This window comes from Nannobrachium achirus (genome assembly GCF_963921795.1).
Source record: "Nannobrachium achirus genome assembly, chromosome: 18".
Taxonomy (NCBI): Eukaryota; Metazoa; Chordata; class Actinopteri; order Myctophiformes; family Myctophidae; genus Nannobrachium; species Nannobrachium achirus.
Window position 1 is genome coordinate 23756334 of NC_137825.1, and position 22577 is coordinate 23778910.

The 22577-nt window shown below is 44.4% G+C and overlaps 1 protein-coding gene across 1 annotated transcript in view; it reads left to right on the top strand.

The window, feature by feature from the left end:
- dock1 (dedicator of cytokinesis 1) overlaps positions 1-22577 on the top strand; it is a 433218-nt gene that overhangs the window by 65379 nt on the left and 345262 nt on the right. The window contains exons 11-16 of the mRNA XM_080747125.1: positions 342-414; positions 3568-3647; positions 6724-6849; positions 10200-10324; positions 16881-16979; positions 19372-19444. Of these exons, the coding sequence (XP_080603251.1) occupies positions 342-414; positions 3568-3647; positions 6724-6849; positions 10200-10324; positions 16881-16979; positions 19372-19444 (576 nt within the window). The remainder of the gene's footprint in view (positions 1-341; positions 415-3567; positions 3648-6723; positions 6850-10199; positions 10325-16880; positions 16980-19371; positions 19445-22577) is intronic.

Sequence of the window (22577 nt, forward strand, 5' to 3'; positions counted from 1 at the left end):
TTTCTTGTTGATGTTTTCTCCCCCTTAGGCTGTGCAGTCAGAGAAATCAAAGCTCGGGGTACCAGCCACTGATGCGCTGCTGCTGATGCCTTTACAAGCACCCTGCCGAGCATACATTAGAGCTCGTCAACGATGCCAGGCTGGGAGGTTAACTTGCCCAGGCCTGGGGGAGAACATTTCGCAGAAAAGTCAGCTTGTAGATCGTCTGTTTTCGGGAAAAGCGTTTTGGTGTTAGAGGGAAGAAGGAGCACACCAAGTACAGAGCCTAAGGTCAAATGTGCGAAGTATTGAGGGTTTACGTCGTTAACCTAACACCCTACACCCTCCTTTCTTTCCCACAGTCATGGATGTCACAGACATTATAACCGGCAAAATGGACGACGAGGACAAGCAGCATTTCATCCCGTTCCAGCCGTAAGTGGAGAGTGAACGAAGCACACCCATTAAGCAACTATTAGTGCTCACATCCAGACACCAGAACAAGCATGTGAATAATGATGCATAATGGAGGGGCAATGCACTGCTGACACCATACTGTGTCCATTATGTCATTATGTCTTTGACACCTGTTTGCCCCGTTGTCTGGGAGTTTGCATATGCGACTATTAGGGCTACAACTGTCCATTATTTTCCATTAATATCCATTAATTTTTTTGATTAATCAAACATTTTTATATTTATATATATATATATATATATATATATATATATATATATATATATATATATATTGTATTTATTATTATTATTTTTTTATTATTATTTTTTGCACTTGGACGTATCAATTAACCACAATCCAAATATATATTTGTTTTACTTTTTGGCACAACGTCGAACGATGTCATGCAAAAATACTGAAATAGCAAATCTACAAGCTATTTTAAGTATAAAAGAAAAAAAATATATAGTTTTAGCCTATAACAACATTCCCAAAATAGGGATTGGCTGTTAATTGATAATTAAATGATCGATTATGTTTTTATTTATTCATTTATAATCTATTAAAACAGTTCTGTTGCATCCCTAATAGACAACTGTCTATGTATGTTTAAGGATGGCTGCAATGGCTCTGCTTGCGCCCCCCTCCCCACACACACACTTTCTTCCCCCCCCTGTAAGACTGTAATCCTTGACACCTGATTAGCAGGCTTTTAAAGACAGTCGAAGCTCCACTATTCCCCGCAGACTCAATTAAGGCAATCTCATTAACTGCCGCCATTCTGGTGGGACGGCACGCAGAGCCGGGGCTAACCTTTTCCTTAACGTGATTTCCTGTATAATTGGAAATGCTTCAGATACAAGCAGTTTAACTGGCAGATCACCTCAGTTAACAGCTTTATCTGCAGGCATAAATCGTCTAAATTAGAGCCTTTCCGCTGCGAATAAAAGAATGGGAGGATGCCTTCGAGGATGTACGCGTGCATGTACTGTATATGGGCGAGTATACACCTACTGTACCGGGTGATTTTTGCTGTCATAGTTGTAGTTAAAGGTAGGGCTGTCCCAATTATTACATAATCGTCTAATCGCAATTATTTGACATAATAGCAAATATGTTGTCATAATCATCATAATTGTGAATGTTGTGAGCTTGCAGATCTGCTATTTCCACTATCAATGTTATTTTTTAAATAGAAAGTTGTCAAATATGTCAGTAATTTCTTTGTATATTTAGGTTATGTGTCATATCTGCCATGTGCAACTTCAAAGCCTAAAGCCGAACAGAAATGTAATTATCAACGACAAAAACACAATTAAACCGTTAATCGCAATTATTTGAGTGACAATTAATCGTCATGAAAAATGTCATATCGTGACAGCCCTAGTTAAAGGTTGCATTCAGATGTTAATCATTTCTAGAGAGTGTTTTTCAGTAACAGGGGGTCTCTCCCTGTCTCTCCATATCTTTAAACCCCATAAGTTGTTATCGAGTAAGTTGAAGATGTTTTTAGAAGTCATCACAGTCCTACACCCTCCCTCCGTTCCCCACTCTTCTGTCACCTGTCACTCTTCCCCCCCCCCCTTTTTTGTTTGGGGAGTCAGCCACAGCACGGATGCCCAACACACACACACACACACATACGCACACACGCTCTCTCTCTCTCTCTCTGTGTGTCGCTGTCCCAGCTGTGACACATGTGGCGCTTCCCAAAATCACATCTGCTCCCCTCTCTTCCGCTCTCTGTCACCGCCTGTCTTCAGTCCATCTGGCTCTCGCTCTGCCACTAGAACCTCTTCCATTTCCAAAAAATCGGTTTCCTTTACTTTGTTGTTTAGCAGAACGGAAATGCATGACTGTGTCGGGAAATAGCGGTGGTTCTCAGACATTCTCATGTCAAGGACCCCCAAATTAGTATGGGTTTGGCCACGCAGACCCTCATCTGCAAATACTTCGTTCCAGGGACCCTCGTAACAAGATATGAGCTTGTAGATCAGCTTTATTTTAATAGCCGAAGGTTAAAAGTGGCATCATCGATTGGGAGTCCAAGCTAATAGAAACGTCATGATTTCTATTCATGGAAAGTTAGCATACTAATAGAATAGTAATAGAAGCCATTGTTCTCACTTTAATACAAAAATCTACAATTAACTTGCCTAATGATGATGTCACTGCTGCTGGTAGGCGGGTTTCTGAAGTGTTCACAGCCCTCCTCTGAGAAACAGTTCGAGTAGAAAAAAATGCCACCATTTTATAATGAGCATTAGTGAGAACCAATTATATGAAGATTAAAGTTCTCAACGGGCTTGAAAATTAAGGCCGGCCCTAACTGGCTAGACTAATTAGCATACATTTTAGGTCCGTCCCAGCCTAAAACGTATTGGGTAGGGTCGGAATTTGAGAACTAATAGGTGGAAAAAAGTTGTCTTTAAAACTGATTGTGATGCTATATTAACTCATACAAAGTAACTATTAACTAAAACTATATGTTTTCAAATAGTAGTAGAGAGTAAAAAGTACAATGTTTGCCTCTGAGATGTAGCCTAGTAGAAGTAAAAGTATTGAACATTTGAAATACTCCAGTAATGTAAAAGTACCTCAACATTGTACTCAAGTACAGTACATGAGTACTTACATACTTTACACCACACGTGGCCTCAGGGCATATCCATCTCTTGAGGGGCCACGGCCACCATGACATTCCTGCCCTGGTCCAGTCTCACTCGGCCTCTACTTGGGCATCATCTGCTAAATGATGATCTCTCTGTGTCTTCTCTTTTATCACCCATCCTGGCTTCACCTGTTAACCGGCTAACATTTTGGCTTTGTCGTCTCTGTCCATGGTATTAGCGTCACTGTTCGGTGTGTCTCTCTCCCTTCCTCTTCCTCTTCTCTTCCTCTCTCTCATCCCATCCCTTCCTTCACGATCACGTTACCCTCTGGCTTTCTTCCTCGCCCCATCCCTTCTCTTTTACACTTCCTTCCCCTTGTCTTCTTCCTCCCTCCCCTCCTCCTCCCCCCTGTGGCGTTTTTTGTTTTTGCTTTCGCCTGTCGTGTGCACACTGCAGGCTAGCGTTGGATGACGCCATTCGCCACAAGCAGCTGAACATCTCCCGTTTTTCACCCAGGGTGGCGGGGGAGAACGACTTCCTGCAGACGGTCATCAACAAAGTGATCGCCGCCAAGGAGGTCAACCACAAGGGCCAAGGTACCGTATGCACCACGCACGGTCTGGAGAACCAGGGTGTCTGCGTCCGGAGGGGTTGTTTCATAATAAGCCTGATTTATGTTTATGGACGTTGTCGGGCAGAAACCTTGCATCTCCCTAGTTACTGCACAAGTAAAAGTCTGGAATTCAAAATGTACTTGAGTAAAAGTACAAGAGTATTGGCATCAGTGCACTTAAAGTAAGTACCAAAAGTAAAATTAAAAGTACCTAAATGTTTGAAAATAGCCAGTCTACTAGCGTTCACCGTGTCACGATGCGATGCATTGTCTTTGTTCATACAATAATGGGGGTGAAGTGTTTCTGTTGGTTTTATACATATTTAACTAATGAAAACCATAAACAGGAGCCTGTGGCTAAATGATAACGACATTGGATCCATTGAAACGCACGTTTGGCTTTTTTTCCTCCTCCGTTTCCTGAAAAGTAATGGATTTGGATGTCTCTCTCGGTAACGTTTTCGGCTTTTTGTTTTGACGTGCATCACGCGTATTGAGGTCAAAACAATCCCACAAAAAAAGGAAATGTCCTTGCTTGAGGCCCATGCCACTATTTATGTAATTGTTTGTGCTAATTGGAGTCAAGGGGACAGGTCTGTTTTTGAAAGACAAAACAAAGCAGTTAAAGTTATAAAAGCTTGGTATTCATTTTCTTTATTTTATTGTAGGCTATAACGTCCCTTACGGTGTCCCCAATCCTCTCCACTCTCTCTCTCTGAGACGACGTCTCGCATTACAAGTCTTCACGTCAAGAAAAACCCTCATTATAAATCACCGCTCGTACTATAAATATAGTCTGCCGTATCACCATGGCTACGGGATCCAAGTAATTCAGCTGTTAATTAAGCCGGCGATTCATCTGCAAATCCTTGATTTTTTTTCCCCCTCTTCTTTTTTTTCATCATTGATTTCGTGTCCTTGGTTAGAATAACCCTGGCAGTCTCATTGAGTGTGTGTGTGTGTGTGTGTGTGTGTGTGTGTGTGTGTGTGTGTACTTGTATTACTGTACTGGTGTGGTCCAGATGTTTTCCTGTTTTCCATTTTTATATTTATTTCATGGTTAAAAAATATATATACAGTATTTGGAGAAATGGGCAATTAGGAAAAGGCCTCTGCTTGGGGTCAGGATTAGAGTTGGGGTTAGATTTGTGCCAGATTAGATGGCCACCGGTGTCGTGTCCAAATATCACATCGCAACGCATTGGGAGCTCGTAGATCGACCATTTTCTTCGGCTTCTGTTATGCGTTCATAAAATTGACGTCGTAAAATGCCAATGTCCTCACACTTATAACAATACAAACCTCTGTGTGTGTGTGTGTGTGCGGGGTGGGGAGTTGTAGAAACATGTGGAGCCGTGGACAGCCTCTGTGGTCTTGTCATGTCCTATGAAGATGTACTCGGATAAATGTCAGGCCTGCTGGTGGGCGGAGGGGGAGCGTGGCGGCACGGCTGGTCCGGCTGTCGGTCAGGCTCGCATATCAAAAGGCTTCCAGCTAGGAGCTGGAGAGGGAGATGTGTCACTCAGGAACACTGTTATTGGCGCTCTGTGGTGGAGGCAGGATGACGACACAAGGATTCAGAACAGCCAGCAGTCAGCAGGAGCGTGTCAGGAGGGCAATCTGGGATGAGAGACTTTTAATTGGATAACAGTGTCATTTGGAGGCAAACGTCTGTGTGTGTGTGTGTGTATTGTGTAGGTGGGGGAGTGTTATGATGTGTCTCAGCGTGAGTGTTCCCACACAGCTCCTTTTCTTGGCGACAGGCTATTTCTAATTCCTGATTCGGAGCTCGAAACAACCGGTCTACAAGCTCACAACACGTGGAATCGCAACTTGTTGGTGGCCTTGTAGATCGGCTGTTCTTGGTGCTTGCGACACCGGCGCGCAACTAACTATAAATCAGTCTTGAGCGATGCCAAGCCCCTGTGCACTGCCCGAGCCCTCATTAAACCCAGGCCCCGACCAAAAGAGGACCCGACAAGCCACTGTTGTTCAATTGTGAGCGGATATGAGCCAGGGAAATCCCCTGAGGGGTCCTTTGTTTCACAATTAGACTGAGCCACACTGTGACCCAGCCTCTCTTGCATCACAGTCACAGGTCACTCTCCCTGCCCAATTATTTGAAGCTGGAAATTACCGGTCTTCTGCGCTCCGTGCGAATAATTTGAATGCCTCACCTGAAAATGTCACCAGTTTTCACACAAAGAAGTAGAAAACTCACAGGCAGGGGGAAAGGAATAAGTCTCCTCTTATAGGCCAAAGCACCTAAAAGGCTTTGTTCATTTTAAGGTGTCGTAGAGCAAAGCGATGTCCTTTAATGATTCAGCTTTGTTTCAGGTACTGTTACCGGTTCAGGTTTCTCTCCAATTGACTTTTAATTGCTCTTTTGTACCTACGCTTTTGTCTCGTTTCTCTGTTTTGTCTTTTCCTCATCACAGAGTAGCTTAAATGCCCAGGATTCTTTTCTTCTCCCCCTCTTTGTAGTCTTGTGTAGCCAGACGACCGTGGATCTCCGCCCACTGAAACATCTTGTGACATTTTAATTCAACGTAGGGGGTAGAAGTGTGTGCAAACAATTGGGAAATGTAAAAACGATTTGCTTCGCAGAACCAATGCAAAGACTGTTTGGGTGTTTTTTTTAATATTTTTCACTGTATTGATGTAGATGTCACCGGTGCCAGTCCTACCTAGGACGTGGTGTTTACCTGGGAGCCATGTCCTCAGAAAGCTCTTTTTGAGCTGCCAATGCCAAGTAAAGTGTACTTTTGAGTTACTTTCACTGCTGCTGCGAGCTGCCTGTCTGTGGGGGAACGTGAACCTGTGTTGTCCTCTTTTGCTCTGCTGTGATGTGATGGGTTGTGTGAGCCAACACCAAACAATGCCCACAACGGATCACTTTTTTCCAATTTGGCAAATTTTATACGCTTATTCGCGTTGCACTTTGGTGTGTATGGGAAAAGGCGTAAGGCGAATTCTTCGCATTTTCAGGTCGCAATCTTCAGATTTGAATTCGCCGGTGTGTAAAGACCTTAATCCTAACCCAGTCTTCTCACCACCAGGTCTGTGGGTCACTCTGAAGCTGCTCCCCGGAGACATCCACCAGATCCGGAAGGACTTCCCTCACCTGGTGGACCGCTCCACCGCCGTGGCTCGCAAGATGGGCTTCCCTGAGATCATCATGCCAGGTTAGAGGAGGGGTTTTATCTTCCCTGAGATCATCATGCCAGGTTATAGGGGGGTTTTATCTTCCCTGAGATCATCATGCCAGGTTAGAGGGGGGGGGCTTTATCTTCCCTGGAGCTGTACCATCGACTGCTTGTCCTGACACCAGTGTTAAGTTTTACATCGGATTTTTATATACTGGGTTCCCACGGTCATGAAATTCCTGGAAATATTTTGAAATTAGAAAAATATTTTTCCAGTACTGGAAAAGTTTTGGAATTGATCAAGGGTCCTGGAAGGCCCTGGAAAAAATAGCTATGCATTGTCTTTGGTTATTGATTTACCTCTGAAATGACAAATTAAACATTGGCCAAATTGTCAAATATTAGAGGCAGAAATTGTGAAAATAGCCGATCTACTGTACATGCTCACAACGCCTCGCAATGCGAGGCGTTGTGAGCATGTAGATCTGCTATTTTCACAATAGAAACGTGTTATACAAAATTCCTCAACTCTTAATGCTCGCCAGGGTGCCAGGTCCCCAGTTCAAATATGATTATTTTGGGGGTCACAGCTTGAAAAGGTTTTGGAAAAGTTTTGGAAATTAATTGGTAAAAATGTGTGGGAACCCTGGATATACTTTTAGTCATGGTCTTAGTTTTTCTTTTTCTTTTTTTTTCATCTGAAATGTTTCAGTTTTAGTCTAGTTTTAGTTGATTAAATCTACTGTTGATTTAGTTGACTAAAATGTATTTTGGCAGGCTTTGACGGCGTGGTAATGCCTGATTTGTGCTTGGCTGTGTGTTGAAAATAGCCGATCTACAAGCTCACAACGCATCTGCGACGTGAGCTGGTAGATCGACACGTTGTGAGCTTGTAGATTGTCTATTTTCGGAGAGTGACATCCACGTTCAGCCAAGCATAATATTATGACTTGTCTTAGTTATACTGGATCTCGTGTCCACTAGTCCCTCCCTAACATTTAGTCTAGTTTTTATTTGTTGACAAAATTATCAGTGGTCATGGTTTTTGTCTTCTTAGATTCGTATTTATTTGGTATAAATACTCAAAAATTCAAATATATTCTTTCGACTGTCTCCAAGCCCAAGGCACACAACACCTTGTCACAAATGGCAGAAAACCTCCTACGTACTGACATTTAGACACCAACAAATAGTGAAAACAGCTGACCTACGAGGTCACAAGACGGTGCGATGTGGCACGTAGTCAGGTTGTTGATCTGCTATTTTCTGCTATTAGAAACATTTTGAAACATTTTGGCCTATAATTACATGCCCAAAATATAGACACAACATGTTGAAAGTGGTTAAGCCGAAGAGGTCTGGCGTATTAGCCCTTGAGCTGGAGGAAAAAGATTTTCCAGGCACTTGTGGTTCGGGCAAATGACAAAATAATGTGAAATAGAATAAATAGCATTGAGTGCAACAATTATGGTAGTCATGTTTGCCATGGTGCGTTCATTTCGCTGCGAGGTCGGTCACAGTGACCGTTCAGTGCTCAGTGGCAGCTTAGTTTGGATCAATACAGTTTACAGTTTACAGTTTAGGCATTTAGCAGACGCTTTTAATCCAAAGCGACTTACAATAAGCAGATAACATCACAATAATAAACAAGATAATATGTCAGTACATCATCAACAATATAACAAATGCAAATGGATATCTATCTAGAAAAAACACAATATAATCAAAGTTCTGAAAAAACCTAAAAAACAAAAACAAATGCTAACTAGCTTCATGTATTCATTGATTCTTTTTCTGTAGTGCTAAGGGTTTAGGTGGAGTCTGAAAAGGTGAGTCTTCAGTCCACGGCGAAAGCTAGCGAGTGAGTCCGTTGTTCTAAGTGCGACAGGGAGTTTATTCCACAACTTGGGGGCCAGGAGGGCAAACTGTCTCGGACGAGTGGATTTTTGCCCTGGAGTTTTGAGCGAGGGTTCTGTCAGCATCCCTGTGTTGGCTGATCTAAGTGACCGGGTGGGGGTGTAGGGGTTGATCAGCTTCTGGAGGTATGGAGGAGCCATACCTTTGGCTGCTTTGAAGGTCAGCATCAGTGTTTTGTATTCAGTGCGGGCCGCAACCGGGAGCCAGTGGAGGCTGCGGAGAAGGGGAGAGACATGTGAGAACTTAGGCTGGTTGAAGACCAGTCGTGCCGCGGCATTTTGGATCAGTTGGAGAGGTTTAAGTGCACATGCCGGGAGACCAGTGAGGAGAGAGTTACAATAGTCAAGCTTTGATATGACAGATGTCTGAATGAGGAGCTGGGCTGCCTCCTGGGTGAGGAAGGGTCTGATTTTACGGATGTTATAGAGTGTGAACCTACATGACCGGGTGACTGATTTAATGTGTGCCTTGAATGATAGCTGGCTGTCCAGGACCACACCAAGGTTTCTAGCAGTAGGAACTGAAGTCACAAATGCATTATCTATGGAAATAGTGAGATCTTGCATGGGGCAAGACTTAGCTGGGAAGAAGAGTAGCTCCGTCTTGTCCGGGTTCAGCTTAAGGTGGTGGGCTGACATCCACTGTGAGATGTCGGCCAGACATGCAGCAATGCGTTCTTCCACCTGGGTGGCAGAAGGGGGGAAGGACAAAAACAGTTGAGTGTCATCAGCATAGCAGTGATAGGATAGATTGTGAGCAGAGATAACAGCACCAAGGGATTTGGTGTACAGGGAGAAAAGCAGAGGGCCAAGTACGGATCCCTGGGGGACTCCCGTTTGGAGGGTTCGGGGGGATGAAAGCAAACCTTTCCATGAGACCTGATAGGTCCGGTCCGACAGGTAGGAGGAGAACCACTTTAGTGCCGTCCCGGTGATGCCTAGGTCAGCAAGGGTGTCCAGGAGCAGCTGGTGATTCACTGTGTCGAATGCCGCTGATAGATCCAGAAGAATCAGGACTGCAGAGTGGGAGGCAGCCTGGGCAACATGGAGTGCTTCCGTGACTGCTAGGAGTGCAGTTTCTGTAGAATGGGCTGGTTTAAAACCTGACTGGTTGGGATCCAGCAGGTTGTTCTGTGAGAGATGGAGAGAAAGCTGGTTAGAGACCACACGTTCAAGGGTTTTTGAAAGAAATAGAGTAAAATAGAGCGGTATTGGGACCCTTTTTTTGTATTCTGCAGCTATCACGTGGAATGGGTTGCCTATGGTCCCAAAGCTGATTGAGACTATTACCAATCAATCAATCTGTATCAGCTCTTTGGCTGGAAAGAGTTATCATCTTTTCGGGCTGATATCCCGTTATCAGCCTCTCTCCCTCTTCACTCCCATCAGGGCAAATAAAGAATGGGTTTGTGATTAAAAAAATAAATCTGTTTAAAAAAAGAAAATAATCATATTTCCCTTTGCCTTTTCAAGGTGACGTGCGAAATGACATCTACGTGACACTGGTCCAGGGGGAGTTTGACAAAGGCAGCAAGACCACGCCTAAAAACGTGGAGGTGACCATGTCCGTCTACGACGAGGACGGCAAGAAACTGGAGGTACTGTAGGAGCTTATTGTTATTATTATTATTATTTATTATGTTATTTTTTGGGCATATTATATTTGATAGAGACAGTTCACATGTCAGAGAGTATGGGACTGACATGCAGCAAACTCGAACCGGGGACTCGGAGTCAGGCATTTTATCCCATGTGGTGTTAACCGCTGGGCTTGTCAGGTCGCCCCAGTAGGAGTTTTATAATGGAATTTCACAGCCATTATTTTGTATTTCACCTGCGGTGAAAGAGACTCTGCCAAACTCTGCCATGCACTTGTACAGTACAGTGTGTGCACTTTGGATATCTGTTAGTATTTTGGCTCTTTCGACTCGTTACTTGAAACGTTCACTCGTATACTTAATTTAACCCTCAAATACCTGGAACGCGCCCAAGTCGCGTTAGACCTTAACCACTTTAACCATTATTTCATGCTTTAACTATTGAAAAATAGCAGATATACAAGCTCACAGCGCGGCACCGAGAGCCGCGCTGCGAGCTTGTAGATCTGCTATTTTTGAAAAATCGTGAAAATGTGTGCAAGTCTTTGGATATCTTTGACCCGACTTCTAAATCCTTCCTCTAAATCAGTGGTTCTCAAACCCTTTCTTGTCAAGGACCCCCAAAATTACAGGTATTTGGCCGCGGACTCCCATCTCAAATTATGTTGTTCCAGGGACCCCCCAGAAGCAAATATTTGAGTTACAAATGTTCGCTTTTAAATAGATATATTAAAAGACTTTTTTCAATAGTTAAAGCATTCAATAATCCCAGGCCTAAAAGGGTTTAAAATGTAACCCTAAACTTGTGGGGAGCTCTCTGTGCACATGGAGAATTCCACCCACTCCTCTTTTACACCTGGTGGTCTAAACGGTGTTGTTGTGGTGGTGGTGTGACAATAAATTGAAGTTGAGTTGAGTTGAATCATCCGTCAGACGGACAACAAGGGCTGATGTGTCTCCCAGACAGGCTGTGATTTACAGGGCTTCTCTGTAATCTCACACAGCTCGCTGCACCACTTACTGTAACTCCACCACTGCCTGCCTGGCTGGCTGGCTGCTCCCGCACAGCAGCCACGCTACACATGTTCACTGTGTCTACCTGCACTTTAAGCCATTTAGACCAGGAACTAAGGATGGGACGATAAGCGATGTTATCGTTTATCGTGATAAAAAAACACTCACGATAATCGTATCGTGGAGATTGAATTTATCGTGATATCGTCCTCCTTCACTCACTGGGATCAATTCACCTTTTATTTGCCGAGCTCCATATTATCCGGTACCACTTGAACCCTCTATTGGTAAAAGGTACTTCGAATATACGTACTTGATACAGTCTTTTTTTCCACTCTCTATCAAATGTCTTTGCCAAAAAATAGCCGATATACAAGCTCACAACGCATCACATTGCGACATGTTGTGAGCTTGTAGATCTGCTATTTTTTGGCAAATGTTCCGGAAATATGAGAGAGGTTGGGAGAGTACAGGGGGAAGAGTAGAGGTGGGACAGGCGTGGCAGGACAGAATGGCTGATACTGGGCCAGGAGGTTGTGGCGTGTGCAAGTGAGAACCGGCACATTCGTCTGTGTACATGTTCTGTACACACGTTTGTGCGTGGTACATGTGGATGTGCTGCTTCTCATGGACTGGTTTTAGTCCCTGTGTGTGTTTACTTGTATTACTATACTAGTGAGGGCCATTTTTAGATACAACAGGGAGTTTATTCCACAGTTTGGGGGCCAGGAGGGCGAATAGTTTAGGACAAGTGTATCGTTGTCCTGGGTTTTTTAGCAAGGGTTCTGTCAGCTTCCCTGTGTTAGCTGACCTGAGTGAACGTGTGGGGTTGTAGGTTTTGATCAGGCTTTGAAGGTATGGAGGTGCCATACCTTTGGCTGCTTTGAAGGCCAGCATCAGTGTTTTGTATTCTGTGCGGGCAGCAACCAGGAGCCAGTGGAGGGAGTGGAGAAGGGGGGAGATGTGAACATTTTGTCTGTGCTGTGGCATTTTGGATCAATTGGAGAGGCTTAAGTGTACATGCCGAGAGGCCAGTGAGGAGAGAGTTCCAGTAGTCGAGTTTTGATATGACTGATGTCTGGATGAGGAGCTGGGTTAAGGAAGGGTCTGATCCTCTGGTTGAGGTTAGGGTTAGAATGAAGCATTTAGAGGTTAGTTTTAGGGTTGGAATGAAGCCTTTAGAGGTTAGGTTTAAGAGTTGGGGTTGGAGTTATGCCTGATTTATACTTGCATGTAGTTGCACAGCAGTGTCACGGACTGAACATAGTCAATCTACAAGCTCACATGCCTCGACACGTTGAGAGCTTGTAGACTAGCTGTTTTTGGCTTTTTGGGTGAGGGTTAAAAATTGCAATGAAGATTTTAAAGCGGCATTCATAAAATCAACCATCCCAAAATGTTGATATCCACACAAGTGTGGCATTACAAAAGTGTGTGTGTCTGTGTCTGTGTGCGCACGCGTGCAAGCGAGTGTGTGTGAGCGTGCGTGTGTGAGCGCCAACCACTTGGACTTGATTAAACGTGTCCAGCTCCCGGACAGATGATGGAAGAGCGACTGAAGATGATGATATACTGTATACATCCTCCCAGTGGAGGACGGGAGGGTTTGGTGGAGGCCTCCCGGGGAAGGGGGGTGGGGGCGGATTGGGGGATGACAGATGAACACAGGACGCCACCGGCCTCAGCATTGCCCGGTTTTATTATTTAGTCACAGATCGAGAAGAACACGGATCGGTCCATGACTATTAGGCCTGGTGTTGTCTGCAGCCTCCAGAGTGATAATGAGACCCTTAATGTTGGGGGAGAGATGTCCCATTTGACTAGCACACTAATTATCAGAGCTAGAGGAGGAGAGCGGCGTTGTGTCTGACTTGACACTGCACTCTCCCCGACTTTTCTCATCAAAGGTGTTGTGTTCATCCACTCGTGAGCGTCTAGATCTGTGTCCACAGAGCAGTATGTGTGCTGTATTTGTATTCAAGGCTGCTGTGTCTGCTGTGCTTGTAATGATTTAGTGGGACGGTGACGGCTCGCCACAATGATTAAGAAACATCGATCAGGCCAACGGGTGTCACCGCCACAGTGTCCTTGGGAGTCATAGTGGTGGAAGAAGTACTCCCTCCCCTAAAGTAAAGTACAAGTAGTGATATACTCCAGCAAAGTTGAAGTACCTGAGCTTGTACTTAAGTACAGTACTTGAGTAAATGTACTTAGTTACTTTACACCACTGCAACTAAGTAAAAGTTCTGTATTCTTAAAGTAAAAGTGCAAAATGAAATGGGGGGGATAGGTGGTTAATAACTAACTAACTAACTACAGTTTTCAAATAATAGTAGTAGAGTAATATTTGCCCCTGTGATGTAGTGGAGTAGAAGTATAAATTATCGGAAAATGGAAATACTTATGTAAGGTAAACCTACTTCAAAAATTAATCTTTAAGTACAGTACTTATTTGCTTTCCACCTCCACGTCTCTACAACATTATCTTATGGCTTTCGGCTGCCCTCTCATCTCTATATCCGAATCCCCGGAGGTCAGCCGTAATTGGTTAAATGCTCTCTCTTTGCCGATTGTAATTGGCAGCGAGGAAATTCAGTAGGAGATGAGAGGCACTGTCATTTCCTGCGATTATGTCCAGTCCCTGTGAGTGATGCGTGATAAAAAGAAAAGTCACTTCCCCTTCCTTGCCTTGTAGCAAAGGAAACGCTTAGCTTGGATGGCATTCCAAGAAAACAGTCATATCATCAAACAACAGCATAACATTGACTGATGCTTAAGGTAATGTACACTAAGTGATGTTTTTTTGTTAAAACAAAAAGTTAAAGTCGTCAGTCGTAAATATCGTCGTTGTCGGGTGGAAACCTTGTATGTCCAAAACCGTTTGTTTTTATCGTTTAAAAAAATGAACTAAACTAGTGAAAACAGCCGATCTACAAGCACACAACGCTTGTAGATCTGCTGTTTTCACTACTTTTGTGCGACGGCCTTGTCCGATGAAGCAGGGCTTTACTTCGCGAAAATACGTACACATTTGAAACTTGGAGATACGAGGTTTCTGCCCGACAGTGACGACTTATATTCTGGTAGTAATCATTGCTATAGCATACTTATTCAGCAACAAGATGTCTCCCCGTCTCTCCAGCTCTTTAATAAACAGAACATACATTTTCAGGTGGGTTTGCGATTTTCTGCCAATCAGGAAAATTGGCTGAAAAATCGATTATCTTTTGTGTCATTACTTCCAATTTTCACTTTGAGTTCTATCTCCTGGTTGGATCAAATTGGCCTGAAAATTCATTTTCTGTTTACTAAAGAGCTGTCAAGACGGGGACAGGGAGGCCCCTGTCACTGAGCAAACCCTTTCATTGAAATGATTGCTATCTGAATATAGAGCTATTTAACTCTTATACTGCTTTGGACGTTCCTGTTCGCCCCAATTCTAGAGAGTGAGCCGTGCCAATACGGCCGTTCGTTCGTTTACCTTGTTGATGTCCTTAAGCTGATGAGGGGTCGCGCCGCCGTGTACTGTAATCACATCGTCTGCAGGGATGGTCTTAAAAATCCATTATGCATTAACATCAACGGAGACCAATTCTCTTCCGTGTTGATTTTCTCTGGTCCTAAGGCTCTCTGGCCAGTGACTGCTCTCAATGTAAGGGAAGCGAGACCGGCCAAATTCACATTAATGGCATGACGCCGCCCTCTGCTGCCTGGTCTGCGAAAGTGCAGACCAGGCACTTAAAAAAAAAAAAAAGAAAAAAAAAAAAAAAGAATGTCTATCTATCTACTATAACGTCGCAAAGGTAAGCCGCTTTTTGATGGCACCAGACCCAATAAATAAATAAATAATCTGGCAAGGGAAAAAGTTAACAATGATGTTAACAAAGACATAATAGTAACAGTCACTTACTGCACCTTTAGTACTACGGCATTAGATGCAAAAAAATATATCTTTATCTCCTTCTTTCTTGTTCTGCTTGTCCTGTCGTCCTTTGCCTGTTGGCTTCTGTTCTCACCCTTCGATGTGTCTTTTATGAGGGTGCTTGATGCTCTTGTAAAGTCCAGAGCCTGGACACAACGTACCCATCACACTGACATATTAACACACTCCTTCAAACCACTCTCTCTATCTCTGTCTCTGTCTCACCTGTGGCCCTGGTACTAAGCATTCTGGGTCTGTCTTGTGGGAGTCCCTCGAAGGTGGGGGGGGGGGGGGGGTCCCCATGCAAAATAAGTTAATAAAGCGTCACAAAATCGGTTTAACCACTTTAGCCCCATTTTTTTTATAGTTCGGCTATTCAGAAATAGCCGTTCTACAAAATGAATCCAGATGGGGGTCCGTGACCAAGCAATGTGTGGGGTTTCCTTGACATGAAAGTGTTTGAGACGAGAACTCCACCGGCTTTAGCGAAGCGGGCCAGAGTAGCTGCGGCAGCAAACATGAAAGCAACATGCACCTGCGCCCCCACATCCTACCCCCTCCAGCTCTGCCCTGCACGGCTCGCTGGAAGACGGGGAAGAAGCCTGTTATTCCTCATAATTGCCGGTTGTCAGAAGGCATTAGTGCTGGAGTGTGTCAGCCACCCCCCTCCCCCCCTCCCCCAAAGCACACTGGCTGGCCAGGGAGCAGTGAGGAGAGTGATGGCTGAGGGCTGACTGATACACTATTAGGCATCACCCCCGCCAACACACAGTTTATTCATGTCCACACAAACAATATCGAGGCATTTGTACTCCTGAAACAACAAGAATGTCACTCAGTACTCTGTGGGCACAAGCCACGTCTCTGCCATATATGGCGGCATGTTTGCACTGCAAAAAGCAACCTCATGATGGCGCTAGAAGAGGGGCAAGTGAGAAATCAGGGGTGGAGGTTGTGGTTTGCCAGCCCAAGGGGTGTGTGTGCAAAGTTTGCCATGGATGGGAGCAACAGTGCCGGAGATGAGAGTAAGGGCCAAAAGTGACGTGACGTGACGTGACGGACAGACTGACGGAGGGACAGCCAGTGGAGGTTTTCATAGTAACTGTGCGACCTGACGGTCGCAACAATGTTCCACCCAACACTATTATGTCAAATCCTCTTCGGGGTCCGCCCTGCTTTCCTCCCCTCCCCTCCCCTCTCTGCTGCTGCTGGAGCAGGTGAGCTTCTGCCCCTCCCCTCTTCAATATTTAATTTCTCATTTATTTCTAATTTCCACATTGCTGTCAGGGAGATTGGCAGCCAACAGACGGGGGCGTCACGCATTAAGCACCAGCAGACTTTCAGCGGGCCGCACCGCTGAGAACGCTGCTTCTTCCTTTTTGTGCCCTCCAGGAGCACATCTGATGGAATAAGCAGTAGTCAATTTTCCGCATGCGGTGAGAGTGCCAATGTTTGGACGGGCTGATAATAGCGCGACCCCTGCGAGTCTGTCACTTTGAATATACTTAGTTACAGCCCAGACAACGATAACTGGAATAACTCGCTCTTGCGAGATAACTCACTCGCACTCATCTCATCTTCTCCTCCTTCTCCCCCTCCTCCTCCTCCTCCTCCTCCTAGAACGTGATCTTTCCGGGCGCTGGAGACGAGGGAATCCTGGAGTACAAGTCGGTCATCTACTACCAAGTGAAGCAGCCGCGCTGGTTTGAAACCATCAAGGTCTGTGCCCCTTCACTGCCACCCAGTCACACACACACAGGGGCGTCACAAGGGGGGGAAAAGTGGGTTACTAGGGGCCAAGGTGGAGGGGCTTTAATTATTTAGCTATTGAAAAATAGCAGATATATATACAAGCTCACAGCGTGACTACCTTGTAGATCTGCTATTTTAGAAAATTCGTGAAAATGTGTGTGCAAATTTTTAAAGCGAACATTTTTAACTCAATATTTTAAGATGGGGATCCGTGGCCAAATACATATCATTTTGGGGGTCCTTGACATGAAAAAGTTTGAGCTCCACTGACATAGAAACATAGTTTTTTCAAAAACTATTCAGACTCTTTTTTTTTCTCACAATTTTTCAAAAATAGCAGATCTACAAGCTGCTATTTCTTTTTATAGTTAAAGCACAAAATTTGAGTGAATCCTTGTACCCAGGGCCGAGAATTTGGTGTGACACCCCTGCCTTCACTGTCACACACACACACACACACACACACACACACACACACACACACACACACACACACACACACACACGTTAGTTTGTCACTATTAGCTTTACAGGCATTGTTTCCAACTACAATGAAGGTTGAATTTATTGAGACGCTGCTGACTAAAACTAAATGAAATTCATTTCAAAAGACTGAATCAAAATTTGCTGTCAAATTGAACACTGTTTGGTGCTGTAGCTTGAAAACGTGTTATTGTCGGCAAGCATCGCCATCGTACTTCAGGGTGGGAATTAGTCTTCACAGTTTCATTGCCAGCCCACTGCTGTTGACATTGGGAAGTCGAATGCTCATGAAAAAAAAAGAGACGCACATGAATACTGAGAGGGGCCATAAATAATATGGCCAATATGAGCGCAGAGGAAAATATATTTATAAGACTGCAAACCTACCGGGCCATGAAATTTAAATTTAAATACATATACTGTATGGCGGGGGGCAAAAATGATAAATATTCAGCAAGGACGAGAGATAAAAGTGGTGAATGTTTTAAGCGAAGGTGGACGGGGGAATTTACTGCTGAAGTGCAACAGGGGTCAGCCGGAGAGCAGGCGCCTTGTTGTTTCTGGTTGTCAACAGAAGGTATTTGACCTGGGATTTGGAGTGTGTTGTTGTTTTTGGCCCATTCCCTTGTGTGCGTGCGTGCGTGCGTGCATGCGTGCGTGCGTGCGTGCGTGCGTTTGTGTTTGTGTTTGTGTTTGGGGAGTGGGGCGGGGGTTGTATTCAGAGAAGTAGACATTGTGAGGACACAAATTCCATCATAAAAATGTTTTATTGAAGCAATAAGCCACGCAAGGCATGTGGTTACCTGGTATTTTATAACGGCTGAGAGGCGTAACTAGGCGAAGCCAAGTGTCTCCAACCCTCTCAGCCGTTATAAAATACAGGTAACCACATGCCTTGAGTGGCTTATTGCTTTTCTAAAACGGTTACAATATGACAACATGAAAAATCATAGTCATGTACCAATTAAAACTGTTCTATTTCACTAATTCACTACAAGGTCTGCAAGAAAGTAGTTCCCACCTACACAAAAGTAGTTCCCAGCTTTTTTCGCCAACAATACAGGTGCAGATAATTGGTGCACTGTGGAACACTGTGGAAAGAAATAACGCACCTGTGTTTGATATGAACTGATTCAAGGGGTGGATTAAAGTCTCATATAGCACAGCAATTAAAGGGAAACCAGCCAATCAGAATCAAGGAATGGAACTAGCCGTTTTAGAATAATAATGAACTGCCAGGATTAAATTAATTTTATAAGCCTCCACTGCCAGGCTCTTATCATATTCTTGATCATCTGCGGGCTCTCTAATCTCTTTTGGGTCTCGACCTGAAAAGTTTGGGAACTATACAAGCTCACATTGAAATAGCTGATCTACAAGATCACGTGCTTTGAGCTTGTAGATCAGCTATTTAGGGTTAAAAAAAACAAAAAAAAAACTAAAGGCATTCATAAAATCACCACCCTAAAATATAAAACCAAGGCTTGTCACAATAATCGCCTGATGGCAATTATTTGAGCTAGTCACAATTATTTTGCATAATCGTCATAATCATTTCCAGTCATCTGTATAAGTTAGTCTGTTGAAAATGTTTCATATATCCCAAATAGCGTAAATAAATATATCTATGAGGTCACAACGCATGAATTAAGTCATAGTACATTATTTGTTTTGATGTCATTTCTTTTAAGTTATTTTTCATATATGCCCTGTGCAATTATACTTTTTTTTTTAACCCTAAAATGATATGTTTCAATGTTCAATGCCAGAAACACAATTAAACCATTCATTTATTATTTGCATCACAATGGTCAAGTATGTGTGTGTTTGGTCAATCATCCATTTTGAGATACCTTCTCTCTCTCTCCTCTCCCAGGTGGCCATTCCCATCGAGGACGTGAATCGCAGTCACCTACGCTTCACCTTCCGCCACCGCTCGTCGCAGGACTGTGAGTACAACACAACACCGTGTCACGTTGTGAACAACCATGCATAGTCCACGACCAGCCAAGCCTAGCCAGCCGCGCCGTCGACTGCCAGCCAAATGAATGGAAGCTATCCAATCCAAACAGATGTGTCGTGCTGTGATAAATACTTTAGAAGCTCAACCCCGTGTCACGTTAATCAGCGGTATTAGGCCCTGGCGCGCGCGTACAGCGAGCATCAGTACTTAGATTGTTTTTGAGTACTTCTTCCACGCCCGGGCAGATGGGACGGCCAGTTGTTGTGTTTTCGGTCGGCTTTTTCGATATCCTCTTTAATTCTGGGGGTGTGTGTAGAGACGAGAGAGCAGGGTAACCCGCCCCCCTCTGCCTTTGCCGCGCTGTGGCGTGCCATCTGCCCGCCACATGGCAAAGCCTTCCTGCCAGCCTCATTAACAGACACGTCTCACCACGTCTTTTTGTCGAACATCCAGAGCGCCAAACTCATCTAAGCAGGTCTTTTTTGCAAACTACTGTGGAAAAAAATGGTAATCGCAGCGGAACCGGAACACATGAAATGACGTCATCGTAAAACCGGATCGCCATTTTCTCATTTTTTTATTATTATTATTTTTTTCACACAGAAACACCCTGGTTTTCTGTAGTCTAGCTCTCTAGTTCCGAAATGAACTGGTTCTCAAAGAGAACCAGTCCTAGAGGGGGTCCCCTCTAGGACTCCCACAGGTTCCAGGTGGTCCCCAGGAAAATGTGTCAATAAAGCATCCAACCGCATCCGTTTGGAAATAGCCAACCAAGCCAAACAAGCTCACATCGACAAATCTTGAAAATATTTTAATATATTTTTGATACAGTAAGAATTTTTGAACGCATATCTTCTCTTATGGGGGCCGCCGGCACATCGTCTGTCCAGGGGGTCTGTGGCCAAATCCAATTTGGTGGTCCTCTCTGCCATAATCTACAGCCACCACTAACCCCCCCCCCCCCCCCTCACTCCCTCACTCCCTCCCTCCCTCCGGGTTGTGTTTGCGTCTCAGCCAGGGCAGGCAGCTCCTCTGGTGGATAATGGACAGGTCTCACAGCCGTGCAATGGCCCTCTAATCCAAGTGGAGAGCCCTCCCGTCACGCTCCATCTCCCACCGCTACTGCTCCTGCGGGGACTAATGCCGTCAGGCGGCCGGCTCTACAAACCCCGGGGAATAGCTGTTATCTCGCCTCTAATAGTCAACCTTAGAAACTAGCTCACCTCAGGTGACTCTGGCTGCAGGGGCGCTGATGAGCCTGCTAAACACTTCTTTCTTTCTTTCTTTCTTTTTTTGGGCTTCTTTTTTTTTTTAAAGTTGTCACTGACTACCGGCAGCAGTGGAAGAGGTGCGATTGTGTGTGGACTTACATTCGGCGTAATCTTATAAGTTCCATCCATTATGTGGTAAATGGTGCATTTATATAGAGCCTTTTATCCAAAGCGCTTTTAACCCATTTAGACCTAAAATTATTGAATGCTTTAACCAGTGAAAAATAGCAGATATACAAGCTCACAGCGCGGCACAGAGTGCCGCGCTGCGAGCTTGTAGATCTGCTATTTTTGGAAAAAGTCGTGAAAATGTGTGCAAATCTTTGAATATATGTATTTTCAAAGCTAATGTTTGTAACTCAAATTTTGCTTCTGGGTAGTCCCTGGAACTAAATGTTTTGAGATGGGGGTCCGTGGCCAAATAGATATCATTTTGGGGGTCCTTCACATGAAAAGGTTTGAGAACCACTGACATAGCAGTCTCTCAAGAACAGACTAACTGAGCTCCATGTGAAAAGGACTTTTTCTTTGACGATGGCTGGCCAGATTGCTGACATAGAAACATAGGTTTTTCAAAAAATCTTAGAAGGATTCAAAAGACACTTATAGAATCTGTTCAAAATTCAAATTTTCACGATTTTTCAAAAATAGCAGATCTACAAGCTCGCAGCGCGGCACTCTGTGCCGCGCTGGAGTGCCGCGCTGCGAGCTTGTATATCTGCTATTTTTCAATAGTTAAAGCATAAAATAATGATACACAAAATGTGTACCTGTTCTGAATGGGTTAAATGTGCATTACATTCACACCGTCACGCACACATTCACACACGGATGACGGCAGAGTGTAGCGTGCAAGGCAGCTACAGTACCTGCTCTGTAAGGAGCAGTTGGAGGTTCAGCGTCTTGCTCAAGGGCACTCTTGACGCTAACCCAGGGGGGAACCGGGGATCGAACCGGTACGTTTCCCAAGCGGCTGCCGCTCTACCTCCTGAGGCAGTGTGCTCATCATTTAGTTAACTAATGCTTTATTTTAATGGATTCCAAAAAAGGAAAAAAACAAAAACAGGATTCAGATTTCAGTGGTTCCCAAACGTTTTAGCTCAAGGCCCACAAGAGAGATTTGACGTTCTTCCTGCAGGAGAGAGACCATCATTATCTCTGCTGTCATGCTACTACCCAGTGAGGGTAGTGTCATTTAGTGGAACACACATAAATCCGAATATCTATCTGTCTGATGTCTGTCTGTACTCTGACGTCAAAGTACTGACATCACAGACTGATGGCCTGGACACAGAACACCATGTATGGGCATAAAAGAGAGCCAGACAGACAGAGATACGATAGATAGATACCTTTAGATAGATAGATACCTTTATTATCCCAAGGGGGAATATAAAGTATGGGCATGAAAGGGACACAGACAGACAGACGGATACAACGGGTATTGCACATCTTGACATCCATGGTGACTATTCTGCCCAACGGTCACCAGTCTAGTATCTCCATGGACATATTGTACAAGTCAAAAACGAAACTCAAAAAAAAAATCTTAAAAAAATCTTACTGGAACTCTGTTTTTATCAGACCGTACATCTCTGTTTCCTTTGGCTGTGGAATGTTCTGCTCAACAACATGGGTGGCAGGCAGCACACCTACAGTGTCGTCCTCCCTCCACTGGTTTCTCTCCATCCCAGTGCTTCAATTATTCACCGGCAGGGCCGCGGGCAGCCAACCAATGAGGGGGATTTATGCAGATACAATGCATATGAATCACGTCCCTGCGCACGTAAATTTGAGGCTTGTTGATCCCCGATGATGATGTATGTAGCAGCCTGTCCGACGCGTGGC